Raw genomic sequence first — 13,983 nt, forward strand, 5'->3', positions numbered from 1 at the left:
CGTAGGTAGTGCATGCCTGTAGTCCCAGCTACTCAGGAGGCTGAGGCAGGAGAATGGCATAAAACCCGGGAGGTGGAGCTTACAGTGAGCCGAGATCGTGCCACTGCACTCCAGCCTGGGAGACAGAGAGAGACTCCGTCTCAAAAAAAAAAAAAAAAAAAAAACCCAGTTATTAAAATGTCATATGCTGGGAGCTCCCATTGTTGTTAACCTGCATCAGCAGTGTTTCAGAATGTCGGTGCCCGTGAGCTGCCTGGGTTGGAAGAACAACATTGTTCATGAGGCGTGTGCCCTTGGGCGTGTCTTCTCTGTGCCTTGGTTTCCTCCTGTATAAGACAGGGAAACAGGGATGCTCTCTTCACGGGTGGTTATAGGCATTAAGTGAATTTAATGGCACAGCACCTAGGATTGTGCCTGACATACACATAATAAACTCTAAGCTTCAGTTACTCCTGTTGTCATCTTGTCATTTTGTTGCCATTGTCATTTTCTTTCTTTCTTTTTTTTTTTTTTTTTTTTGAGACAGGGCCTCACACTATTCCCAGGCTGGAGTACAGGGGCGCCATCACAGCTCACTGCAGCCTCGAACTCCTGGACTCAAGCAGTCCTCCACCTTTGGGAGTACAGGCGTGCACCACTATGCCTGGCTAATTTTTAATTTTTAGTAGAGACAGGGTATCACTGTGTTGCCCAGGCTGGTCTCAAACTCCTGGACCCAAGCTATCTTCCCACCTTGCCTCGGCCTCCCAGAATGCTGAGATTACAGGCGTGAGCCACCATACCCAGCCACCATTGTCATTTTCTGAATATTAAATTGACAAATGTTCTTTGTGTGTTGTTTTAAACATGCTTTTCCTCAGCCTAAAACTTCCATGTCAAGTATTACAACAAATAGATAAACATAACACAAGACGTTATAATTGAATATGTATATAACCTTGGAGGTAGAAATGCCTTCCTCAGCAAGAGAAAACTGAGAAGCCACAGAGGAAAAGATGGGTTTAATAAAAAGTAGAGCTCCTGCATGGCATAAATAAAGACAAAACACACACCGAGAGGACTAGTTGGCAGCGTGCAGGGCACCTGTGGCTGCTCCTCACTAACCACCGTGTGTTTGTCTTTTTCAGTTTACTGAGAGAACATTCAATTGATGGCACTGGCTGGGCTCCCACAAGAACATTAAAGGTAGAGTCTGTGCCTTGATCTTGATCATAAGTTGTCCCTGTGGTCCTCTCCCTGCAGTAGCCAGCCTCCCGAGAAAGCAGCACATGTCCTTGCCTGTCACATCCACACCAGTGGCTGGACACACCCTGCCTCCTCTTCTCCCTGCTGCCTAGGCTACTTAGCCAGTCACTGACCTTGGTCAGTTTGGGCCGGATGAGCATCCTTGTTGACTTTGCCAGGCACCATTCTAGAACCAGAGATAGGAGCCCAAACTGCAGGCTTCACAGCCAAACCACCCGCCACATAGGAAACCTCATGGCCACCATTCATTCAACAGGGATGTCTTGAGCTTTTCTGGCCACTAGGTGTTGGAGAAGGAGCAGCAAATTGATGTGCAAACCACTCCCTATGGCCAGAGAAGACTGTCAGGTGTTGGGTACCTAACATCAGGCAGGGACCCTAGGGGAACAGCACAGGAAGGGGCTTTTGGCCCTGGCCCTGCATAAGGGAACACTGCAGACTGCATGCAGTCCTGACCCAGCTCCTCCGAGCTGTAGTCTCTGCCACCATGGGCAGCCCACCCAGCCTTTTCTTAGCCTCTCCCCACGCTCTAGAAATGTCCTGCCCTGTCAGAACTTTCCCTTTGCAGGTCGTGCCTCTACCTGGAAGGCGGCCCTCTCCTCCAGCCCTCTCCCTGGCAGACTCCTGCTCCCCTGGGGCTCAGATGGCTGTCATTGCCTCTGGAGCCTCTCCTCCCAGGGTGGGTGCTCTGGGGAACACGTCTCGTGAACAGTACTGGCCTGCTGACCTGCCCATCTGTACATCCCCCTTCCTCAGGCTGAGGGCTCACCTTCACCCACACTCCAACCCTAGGCCTGGCTCACATCGGAAGGTCAGGGATGGGTGGGTGGATGCATTGATGGACTAGAGAAAACAGAGAAAGGCAAATAAAATTACCAACTAGCAAAAAGTAGGGGAGGAGCATGAGAACAGGCCTAAAAAGGATGAAACTCGAGTTGATGAAGAGGAAAATGGAGAATGAATTTGTGATTCACAGATGGCAGGTCAGTACAGATAGAACAACTCTGGCTTTCAGTTTTATTTAATGAAAATCTCTGATCCTTGAATTGTGAATCTTCTATGATTCTTTAAATAACTAATGCAAAATCATTAAGAAAACTTAATAGGATGAGGGGTAATTAACTTATCTACGACCGCAAGAGGCAGTAGATGTAAAAACAACAGACTTTATTTTGAAGGTGACTTTTTAGAAGTCAGAACCATATTTGGTGGTAACAAGTAAGAGGTGATTTAAGGTGGAGCCCCTATGCAGACACTGGCCTGCGGGCCCTGTCGTGCAGGATTGGGCTTGTCAGGTCTGACTGGGAGGGTGTCTGATGCTATCTTTGATTTTATATTCACTACCTGAGACTGCTCATATCTTTGAATTTTCCAGAGTTTGTTGTTACACTTGACAAGAAGTTATTTTAATTTTCTATCTTGAGAAAAACAAACCATGCTAAAGACAGGTTTTGATACAGTACAAAGCATATTTCTTGATCATGGGTTTAAAAGACTAGGTGCACTTTGGCTTAAAACTTGTTTTCTGTTTTTTATTTCAGGATGTCGTTTGGGGATTAAACTCTTTGTTTACTGTAAGTACAGTGATCAAAATCCCAAGTTATTCTCAATTTCCTTGTTGCTGGTTTTAGACACTGCGTTAAGACATGGTTTTAACACAAAACGATGTTAAAAAATGAAACATGGACTGGGCACAGTGGCTCACGCCTGTAATCCTAGCACTTTGGGGGATCCCCACTTGAGTCCAGGAGGCCCAAACCCCATCTCTACAAAAAATAGAAAAATTAGTTGGGCATAGTGGCACACGTCTGTAGTCCCAGCTGCTTGGAAGGCTGAGGTGGGAGAATTGCTTGAGCCCAGGAGGCAGAGGTTGCAGTGAGCTGAGATTGCACCACTGTACTTCCAGCCTGGGTGACAGAGACTCTGCCTCAAAAAACAGATACACACAAAAACCCCCCAAAAACATGCTGGCTGGGCATGGTGGCTCACACCTGTAATCCTAGCACATTGGGAGACTGAGGCAGGTGGATCACTTGAGCCCATGAATTCAAGACCAGCCTGGGCAACATAGCAAGACCTGTCTCTAAAAAAAAAATAATAAATTAAAATAGCCCACCATGCAAATAGTTACATAGTTACCCCTTTTTTCTGTTGCACTTTTATGAGTCATAAGTAGAACAGTGAGGTGGGGAATGAGGGGACTTTGGAGTGACATGTGGGGAGGTTGTCTGGGGCAGGGGCCACAGCAGTCTCACTTCTGCCCTGCTGAGGTGGCTGACACCGGTTTCTAGGGGATGAGGCTGGTTCCACTTCCCTTAGCCCCTTCCAGCAGGGTGGCTGTTACCCTGGGGTCACTTGGCCCAGTCCACTTCTGTGCCTATGGCTACACTAGCCAGCCCAGGGAGTGGCCCTGTCACCTCCCAGGTGTTCTGGTTGGGGTGGATGATTTTGTGGTTACCCAGCCTTGAGGGCTTTTCACGAGTCCAGAACCTCAGAGTTGTTGTCCTTTTGTCAGTGATGAGCTGCTGAAGTTTGCTGTTCTCAGGAAGTAGCATTTCTCAGACAATGGCCCTAGGGCAGGAAGAGGCTAAATGGACTCAGCCAAAAGCTGTTGGTTGGATTTTTTTTATACAATATTATACGTTCCTTTGAATTTTTACTTTTCGATTCATAAAGGCGCTTTTAAAGAAATAAGCTTCAGAGATCCGTTTGTGAAAAAATAGTTTTTGCTACTTTTGATAAAACCTAAGGTGCCTCTATGATCTTGGATGGTCCACCCAGGCCAGCGGGCTGTTTTATGAGCATCCTCCTGGCCAGGTGTCATGTGGGTCACTGGCTGTTGCCTACAGCAGAGGCACCTGCAGGACTCAGTTAAACTAGGGGCGGGTCTGCTCTTACTTGTCCTGTCATCTGAGGGCACAGTGTTCTTATCTTCAGCAAAAGCAGAGCCTCAGACTAAACTGAGTCCCTGCCCACCTTTTGTCTTTCTGTCAGATGTTAGCTGGTGAATGTCTATCACACAAGCAGAGAAATCAAGCACTTCCAGTGATTTCAGGATCTCCCTGAATCTCCATGGGAGGTCATACCTGATGGAGATCTGGACTTGACAGTTTCTGCTGGTCTCAGCCACTTTGTTCTGCTTCTGTCTTTGGCTTTTTCATTGAAGTGAATGAAGTTTTATTTCTGGAGCCTAATTTGAAATCTGTCTGGCAGTTGTGCTGCATTGTAATATTGAGCCTTGGCATCTCCAGATTTGATTGAGAGAGCCAAAGTTGTGAACTCAGGTCCTTCTAGGGGCCCATATGCCGTCATTGTCATCAGCCACCATGATGATTTTTTTCTGGAGCCCACCATGTCTGTCCCAGGTTCCTTGGCTCTGAATAGGTTTTGACTGGCAACTTGCTGCAGGGGAATTAATGGGAGGAAAGAAACACTGGCTCCTTGGACTTAAAAAAAAATTGTTGGCTAGGCGCAGTGACTCATGCCTGTACTCCCAGCACTTTAGGAGGCGCTGAGGCCAGCAGATCACCTGAGGTCAGAAATTGGAGACCAGCCTGGACAATATGGTGAAACCTCATCTCTACTAAAAAAAAAAAAAAAAAATTAGCCAGGCGTGGTGGCGGGCGCCTGTAATCCCAGCTACTTGGCAGGCTGAGGCAGGAGAATCGCTTGAATCCAAGAGGTGGAGGTTGCAGTGAGCCGAGATCACGCCATTGCATTCCAGCCTGGGCAACAAGAGCGAAATTCCATCTCAAAAAAAAAAATTTTTTTTTTAAAGAAATCTGCTACAGCCACACTAGCTCCCCATCTCTCAGTGCTCTAAGTAAATTCTAAAAGAGCCAATCAAAATTGCTAATTAAGTCTGTAATGGTTATTCTGATCAACTCATTTATCTTAGGTCTAACATACAGTAAAGAAGATAAGAAATTCTGTGTGTCTGATAACAGTCTTTATCTAATGCATACTTTATATTTTTGCCTTTTTCTAGGACTTGGAATCTGATTTTCCAACTGTGAATGACTATAGAGATTTACAGTTTTTCTTTGCTATTTTGTAACATTTTAATGGTCACAGCCATATTAATCTCCAGGAACATAGTCTCCAAATTTAACATCATTCCTGAAGAGAAATATGGTTGTCTTGACAATGATCCATCCTACAGCCTGCGTTGGAAAGCCGTGACTCATCATGAGGACAAATTGAGGCCCCCTGATTTTTTCTTTTTTTTTTGTTTTTGAGACCGAGTCTTGCTCTGTCGCCCAGGCTGGAGTGCAGTGGCGCTATCTTGGCTCACTGCAACCTCTGCCTCTGGGTTCAAGCGTTTCTCCTGCCTCAGCCTCCCGAGTAGCTGGGATTATAGGCATGCGCCACCATGCCTGGCTAATTTTTGTATTTTTGGTAGAGACGGGGTTTCACCATGTTGGCCAAGCTGGTCTCGAACTTCTGACCTCTGGTGATCCTCCCATCTCAGCCTCTCAAAGTGCTGGGATTACAGGCGTGAGCCACCGCGCCCAGCCAGGCAAGCCCCCTGATTCTCAACAAGAGGGCTGAGCAGTGTGAAGATCAGATGCGGCTTTGGTCCAAAGTCCAGAGTGCTTCTTGGGGCTGAGGGGCGCAGCCATGGCAGTGCTTTTCCAGGGGAGAATGGGTCTGGCTCCCTCTCCTGGGTCGGGGGACATGAGCCCAGCGACACTGCCGTGCAGTTTGCTCGGGTTCTAGACATCGTCCCTATTGGCTGTGCGTGGGAAGCTTGGTGAAGCAGAGAAAGGAAAGTCCACAGACGGGGCCCACAAAGTCAAAACTGTTAATCACAAAACAAAAGAAAAAGTTAATTTTTATGGAAAAGAAGGGGATTTTTATTTGAAAATGCTTAATAATAGTGGTTTTCATTCTCCAGTTATCACAGATAGCATTAGAAATGAATGCGATTGCAATTTACTCCATCTTCACCAAACTTTGTAGAACTACATGTCAACATATCTCTGACTTCTTTCAGTCAGTTGTCAGTCACCATTTTGAAAAAAATATCCACATGTTCGATACTTTGATATCACAAGCACTTGAGTTCTTAGTGGGATTCTCAGCTCTCCAGTTTGGTCTGCCATTTGCTAATTAGACTTCTCTTACTGTGCCATAAAATGAAGACTTTAACAGCAGAAAAGCAGTTCTTCCAATGTTTACTTTAAGTTTCTCTCTTTTTAAGGATCTTTTGAATTTTGATGATCCACTGAATATTGAAGCTGCAGAACATCATTTGCGGGACAAGGTGAGCCAGTAACAGCCTTATTCTAGGTTGATGTACTTGTCACGAACACGATTACTACTGTCTCTTGATTGGATAAATGAGAAATTTATCCACCAAGAGAGTGGTGGGATGCAAGGCTGGAATTCAAAGCAATTTGTAAACAATATGGTATAGTAAATGTGTGTAACCTCAGGAAAATGCTTTACCCAAGGTTAGAGAGAATTGGTATGTGTTTTTTTTTTTGTTTTTTGTTTTTTTTTGTTGGTTTTTTGAGACAAGATTTCACTCTGTCACCCAGGCTGGAGTGCAGTGTTGCAGTAGTGGCTCACTGCAGCCTCCACCTCCTGGGCTCAAGTGATCCTTCCTCTTCAGCCTCCTGAGTAGCTAGGACTACAGGTGCATGACACCACATTCAGCTAATTTTTTTACTTTTATTTTTTGTAGAGATGGAGTCTCGCTTTGTTGCCCAGGCTGGTCTTGAACGGTTGGCCTCAAGCAGTCCTCCTGCCTTGTCCTCCCAAAATGCTGGGATTACAGGCATGAGCCACGGCACCCAGCCGAGAAGTGATTTTTATTTGATGTGATTTCCTAGTAGAATTTAGTATGAGTAATTTAAAACAGGTATAGCACTAGCATGGTGCTGTTGTGATTACACCTGTAATCCCAGCCTTTGGGAGGCCACTGTGGGCAGATTGCTTGAGCTCAGGAGTTTGAGACCAGCCTGGGCAACATGGCAAAACTCTGTCTTTACAAAAATTAGCCAGGCATGGTGGCACACGCCTGTGGTCCCAGCTACTCAGGAGGCTAAGGTGGGAGGATTGCTTGTGCCCAGGAAGTTGAGTGAGCCAAGATTGTGCCACTGCATTCCAGCCTGGGTGACAGAATGAGACCCCATCTTTAAATACATAAATAAATAAATAGTAGGAACAGAGAAGGAGAATGGACGGTGTCACACCCACTAGCACCCTCCTGACCCCCAGCGGCCCACCTTATCCTTCCACACCTTTTGCTGAGCTCATACACATTCATACACACTTGACTTTGATTTTTACCCAAAAATAATGAGATCCTATTCATTACTGTTTTTAATTTTTATTTATTTATTTAATTTTTAGGACAGCACCCTGAGCTTGTCAAGGTTCAGAGAGCTCCCCCTATATTATTTTTAATCTTCAATTCCACTTCTAAAAATTTTTTTCCTCTAATGCAGTGCATAAATGATCAGGCATTCATTTCAGGAGCCACACTGAGGTCTTCCAGTAAGACACCTATTTAAGGAAGACCGTTTACCTAGAAACAATATATTAAAACTCACTGGGAAGAAAAAGGTATAACAAAACCCAAGCTGAAAGAATTATAGTTGCTGAATGTCACCTTTCCACTGTGCTTGAGTAGCAAGGCAGCAGTGGTTTTAACTGTCTGATAAAAGAAAGCATACAAGCCTTGAGGAGGGGAAGTGCTGTCAGGAAACGGGGTCTGAAATGACTTTACCATTGGCCCAGTGCAAAGCACATGGAGCAGGAACCTGCAGAGGCAGGCCATGTGTGGCTGGCATCAAGGTAGCTCAGCTTAGGCCAGGGGCTCTGGCTGGATTTGGTGGTAGAACCTCACACTCCGTTTTCTGAACCAGATTCCCTATGGCAGCCTTGCCATTGTGGCAGTCGGTCAGCCACTACTGTTCACTTGGCTGAAGTTGCTTTTTTTTTTTTTTTTTTTTTTGAAACAGAGTCTGTTACCCAGGCTGGAGTGCAGTGGTGCAGTCTTGGCTCACTGCAACCTCTATCTCCCGGGTTCAGGCAATTCTTGTGCCTCAGCCTCCTGAGTAGCTGGGACTGTGGGCGTGCGCCACCACACTGGGCTAATTTTTGTATTCTTAGTAGTAGAGAGGGGGTTTTACCATGTTGCCCATGCTGGTCTCAAACTCCTGGCCTCAAGCAACCCACCCGCCTTAGCCTCCCAAAGTGATTACTGCACCCGACCTGATGTAGCTTTGAACACAGTTCTAAAACCCCTCTAGCTAGTTCTAGACATCGTGCTGAATGTTCAGCGCCTTGGCTTCTGTTAATGTTAGTTAGAGCTACTATGTGCCACGACCAAGTAGGGCATTTGAAATGTGCCCTGCCAAGTCCTCGCTACAGTCTTGAGCCCAGGAAGTGCTGCCTGACCATGGCCTCAAAGAGTGGGCAGGAGCACCTCCAACAGGGAGGCAAGAGAAGTGCCACCCAGCATGCATCCTGCTCAGACTCACAAAACAAGTGGCAGGCACGGTGGGCACGGGGAGTGGTGCAGTGCAACCAGGCGGGCAGAGCAGGCCATCTTCTGAGGCTGGTGTGCTGCCAAGGAGGCGAGCTCTGTCCTGAGGGCTGGAGCAGCAGGGGTCCTCAAGAGAAGTAGCAGGGGTGTGAGGCAGCCCTGTGCTCACAGCTTCCCATGGGGGCAGTCAGTCCCCGACCCCTGCCATCCGTCGGTGGTCCTGATGGGCTTGTGTTGTCTGATAAAGCCTTGGTCTTGGTACTGTGCTGACAAGCCCTGGGCAAATGTGCCCCTTGGCCCACCCCTTGCAGGCATTCATGGCGGCACTCCTGTCTGCTGTCGTTGGCGAGGACTAGCCCTTGTGGACCAAGCCTTATCAGATAGAAAGTGATGGCAATAGGGGCACTCCCACAGCTCCAGGTGGAGAGATGTCTTCCATTTTACCTTTCTTTGTATGAAATAAGATTTCATATTCCTGATTTGTATAAAATAGGACTTTGCAACTGGTACACTTTTAGCCCCAGTAAAATGGACCTAAAATCTCCAAACAGTGATGCCTCCACATGAAGCCTAAGCAGTGCCACCCCATCCCCGTCTCCGTGCAAAGTCATAGTCACAGCTGGTGAGCACCGCGTCCTTATGTCCACTCGTTCATCACTTATTTGGCTGGTGACCACTTATGTGCCAGGGGAGGTGCAAAGTGCTCAGGATGACTGTGGGAATGACAGTCCTTGTCCCTGTGGCGCACACATTCCGGCAGGAGGAGGCGGAGCATAGGTGAACAAACACGGCCAGACACCGTGGCTCACGCCTGTAATCCCAGCACTTTGGGAAGCTGAGGCGGGCAGATCACCTGAGGTCAGGAGTTCGAGACCAGCCTGGCCAACATGGTGAAACCCCGTCTCTAGTAAAAATAAAAAAATTAGCCGGGCATGGTGGCAGGCACTTGTAATTCCAGCTACTTGGGAGGCTGAGTCAGGAGAATCGCTTGAACCCAGGAGGCGGAGGTTGCAGTGAACTGAGATCACGCCATTGCACTCCTGCCTGGACAGCAAGAGCGAAACTCCATCTCAAAAAAATAATAATAATGAAAATTAAAATTTAAAAAAATAGGTGAACAAACACAGCATGTGAGGTGGAGAGGGGGCCACAGAGGGCCGGGTGGTGAGAGAGGAGCGCTCCAGAAACCCTTGGCTGGCAGTGCAAAGGCCCTGAGGCAGGAACGTGCTGTGGAGCTCAGGGCAGAGAAAAGAGGCCATTATGACTGGTGCACATCAGAGGAATGGAATAGTAGGAGCCAGGCACGCTTCCATGCACTTGACACAGAGTGCACTTGTTTCTCACGACAGCCCCTTGGGGCAGATACCATCATGATCCCTGTTTTGCTGCTGAGGACACAGCTGCCAAGAAGCTGAGATTCACCATGATTGAGTAGCCCGTTGGAGGCAGAGCCCAGGACTTGGACCCACCTCCGTCTGGCTCCAGAGTCTGTGGTTTTCACTTGGGCCCTGTGCTTTGTGTCCCTTGCAGTAGGAGAGGAGGAGGGAGGCAGCAGAGGCTGGATCATGGGGCCTGCTGGAGCATGGAGCCTGCTGCAGGCATGGACGCCGGGCTCTTTGCTGGCTGAGGTGAACAGGGAGACTAAGAGTACATGGCATCTTTTGTCCTCCAGAACACGGAGAGGCAGGGGGCATTTATGGGGTCTTCATTTTACATCCTGTAAGCTTTTGCAGGGTCCTTGTGAGCTGCCAGTATTGTCTGGCTCTGGGGATTGTGGAAATGTCCTTGAGAAGGTTTTGTCAAAGGGCAGGCAGGGTTTCTGCACAGTCCCCCTTTGTTGCGGGGTAAAGGCCCATGTGGGAGGCTCCAAACGCCATCCTGTAGACAAATAGGGCAGTTGGCAGGGCAGAGGCACCTGGGTAGACTCAGAGCACTCCACTTTCTCACCCTGAGACCAGAGCAAGTCATGGGACCATATCCATAGCTTCAAATTGGGAACTTGCCCGCCCTAGAAAGGGTCGCTGTGCTAACTAAAAGTGTGGCAGGAGGGCAGGCACCTGGTGCCCAGCTGGCCAGGACCATGCTCCAGGCAGGATCTCCCTGCAAGAGGGCATCGCGGCAGCAGCGAGGTATACATCGAGTGCCAGGTTATGCCCTGCACATTGCCAGGTGTCGGGATTATGCAGTGGAATCAGCAAACAGGTTAGACTGAGGCTTAGACAGGAGGACTGAGGCTTAGCTAAGGAAATGGAGCTCATGCCCACTAAGAACTGTGGTAACTGTGCTGTGTTCCCTGTGCAGTGGGGGCTGCATGGCATTGATGGGACCGAAGCAGTGTGATCCTGCAGGGACATCTGAGACCCAGCAGCTGTGTTGTAGGAGTGAGAGGGTTAAGAGCTCCAAGTCACTCTTACGGCTCATACAGTCCCATGGGATTTTACTCCTAACCTTGGGGAGACCAGATCCAGGGACAAACCTGACAGTGGCCCAGATCCGAGAAGATTGTTCCACCCATACTGGCCTGGGGTGATTCCTAGGTCCACACCGCCTTTGGTCACTGTCCACCTTCATTTCAATGCATGAGGATGGAGCTCTGTGGCACACCTAGCTCTCTTCTGGGCAGGGTGGTAATCCGGCCCAGAAGAGATGGGGGCCTGTACATGGGCTGTGAAGAGCAGGCACATTTTAAGTAGGTAGCAGCATCCAGGGAAATCATTCTAGGAAGACAAATCCAGAAACAAGGGTCTTCCTGAGAGCAGCAGCTGTGGCTCACATCCATTGTGGCCAAAGGAGTCTTGGCTTTGTGACCTCGACCACACTTTTCTGGGCTCCACTTTCCCCATCTGGAAAATCAGAAGGGATAGGTACCCCCTTAGGGTCCCTCCCACTCAGGCCTTCCACATGCTCGCCCCTCAACATACCCAGCACTGTGTCTTGCGTGCAGTAGGCACCCAGGTCGTGGCAAAATGGCACTCAGACTCCACAAGGTCCCAGTCCTTCTACCACCTTGGCGACCACAGGGGACCTTGGTGCTGGTGGATCTGACTTGTCCCTGAAGCACTGCTTCACTCACTCACTCACTCCTCCTGTTCTTCTTTCTGTCCCCAATGCTGTTACTCCACAGGAGGACTTCCGGAATAAAGTGGATGACTACATCAAACGTTATGCCAGATGATAAAAGGGGACGATTGCAGGCCCATGGACTGTGTTACAGTTTGTCTCTAACATGAAACAGCAAGAGGTAGCCCCCTCTCCCGTCCTCATGCTCCCTCTCAGTCCCCTGGATTACCCCAGTCCTGTGACCATGTTACCCTGAAGAAGACCATCTTCATGACTGCTCATTGTAGATGGAGAATTCAACATAAATACAGCAAGAAAATGTGTTTGGGCTTCTGAAGAGTTGTCTGCTTACCTTAACATGTTTACTTTTTTGAACTTGTACTGTATAGGCTTTTGGTGAAATTCTTAAGAAGTTGTAATGAACTCAAAATTGAGGCCAGAGCTTGCTTTCCCTTTTCCCAAACAAAATTGGTTTTCTGCACAAGCGATGCTAATGATGTGTTCAGTGTAACTTGCAGATTGGCAATAAGATACCCGCTACAAACTGTGATTGGATGCAAAATCTCTTAGCTTCTTTCACGAATGTTGGCCCTGCCTAGATGTTGTGAAGCCTCCCAGAATGCATAGAGTCATTCACTGTAGATCTCTTATTGAAATGCGTATTTTATTTAATGTAAGTATATTTTGGAACAGATTTGTAATTTGTACAATTCAATGCTTTAATTATTTTTTCTATTCTCATTTAGTTTGTATTTTCATTGTATAGAGCAGACAGAAAGATGTTGGGTCAAGCAACTATTGAAGAGAAATACAAAGAAAATATGAAAGGCACATTATTCATTTTGTCCAAATGCAATGAGAATCTCACTCTTAAAAATCAGCTCTTGCTTTCAGGTCCAGATGTGGTGAGGACATTTTGGAGCCCTTTGAAGCTAGATTTGGATGATCAAAACAAAAAGGCAGGGAGCCCATTCTAACATGCTGCCCAGAGGAAACTGGCTGGAGCCTGGACCAGCTGGGGTTGATGCTTTTGCAGTGGTCATGTGATTGAGACCTGGTAGCTACTTATCAGAGAGCCAGACCCTGCTGTCCTGGGAGACAGGAGCGATGCCTCAGGAATCAGCCCAATGTCTGATGTCACTGAGCCTGTACCTGTGGCCTTCTACTGAGTTTGCTATGGCTCCAGGCCCTGCCGGTGGGGTGAGCCTCCTAGGCCTTGGAGGACCAGGAGTCAACAGTGGCATACGCCATCCTCGGCCAGGTTAATGTACTGCAGAGGAAAAGCCCTGAAGAGAGGCAAGTGGATTTACTCCAGCATGTAGACATTTGAACCAGTGAAATCAAACACAAAATAAATGTCTGTCTAGTTTCATTTGCTGCCTGCCTAACACTCTCAAATTTAACTGCCAGCTTCCTTAGACCTCTGGATTCCCCCATCTGCCATCTGTTTAGTTTGTTTTTCTTAATTTATAGAATCTTTGATTGTGAGATCAGTCTGTCACGGAGACCCAGCAGGTGAGGAATGTAGGCCTTGCTTCCTCCTTGCACCCATTAGACTTGAGGGTGGCCCCTGGCTAACGGGCCACACAGAGCAGGAAGGGTGAGATTGGATCAAGAGAATGATGGCATCTCAGGAGCTCAGGGCTTGTCCAGGAGACACATTAATCCCCACCTCTCAGGGCCTAGGAGAGGGAGGTACTGCAGCTTCACACTTTTCCTCTGCCTAGTGTCAGAGGAACTTGCCAGCTGAGCACTAGGCTTCCTCTCTAGGCAGGGCAGGAGGCCAGCAGCTAATTCCTGCCCCCTGTGACCCAGGAAATGAGGTTCTCTGCTTGGTGCCAGTCCCAGGCCCAAGTCAGGGCACATCCCATAGTAGTTGTTTGGGCTCCCTGGAGTTCCCCAGCTGGTGGTGCAGGTGTTGATGCAGGACTTTTCAGAAGAGCGCTTCTGTGGAAGACACGCCTGCTGTCCAGTGGAAATGTTTATGCAGTGTACATGAAAGACAGTGTGCCCTCTGGACCACACTGAAAGTGGTAATATCAGTTATTCTGACATCAAAGTATCCGCACAGTAGAAAAACACTTTGCTCATTATCAGGGATTAAGCAATTCTTTCAAAATGTCCAGATAACTGAATCATCCCATTCTGTCTAGTGGAAATCCCCCAGAGATATGTTGCAC

At 47.9% G+C, this 13,983-nt stretch overlaps 1 protein-coding gene across 4 annotated transcripts in view; it reads left to right on the forward strand.

Moving 5' to 3' along the window:
* The window catches only part of UBE2F (ubiquitin conjugating enzyme E2 F (putative)), a 75,594-nt gene extending 62,419 nt beyond the window's left edge, over positions 1–13,175 (forward strand). For 3 of the 4 annotated variants that reach the window (XM_031008534.3, XM_019022423.4, XM_004033427.5), the window contains exons 7-10: positions 1,128–1,185; positions 2,787–2,819; positions 6,449–6,511; positions 11,868–13,175. In XM_031008534.3, coding sequence (XP_030864394.1) covers positions 1,128–1,185; positions 2,787–2,819; positions 6,449–6,511; positions 11,868–11,918 — 205 coding nt within the window. In that variant the 3' untranslated portion in view covers positions 11,919–13,175. The remainder of the gene's footprint in view (positions 1–1,127; positions 1,186–2,786; positions 2,820–6,448; positions 6,512–11,867) is intronic. The other variant, XM_063695338.1, reaches the window with a different exon arrangement.
* Positions 13,176–13,983: the final 808 nt, after the last annotated feature.

Source organism: Gorilla gorilla, chromosome 11 (assembly GCF_029281585.2).
Source record: "Gorilla gorilla gorilla isolate KB3781 chromosome 11, NHGRI_mGorGor1-v2.1_pri, whole genome shotgun sequence".
In the NCBI taxonomy this organism is placed as follows: domain Eukaryota; kingdom Metazoa; phylum Chordata; class Mammalia; order Primates; family Hominidae; genus Gorilla; species Gorilla gorilla.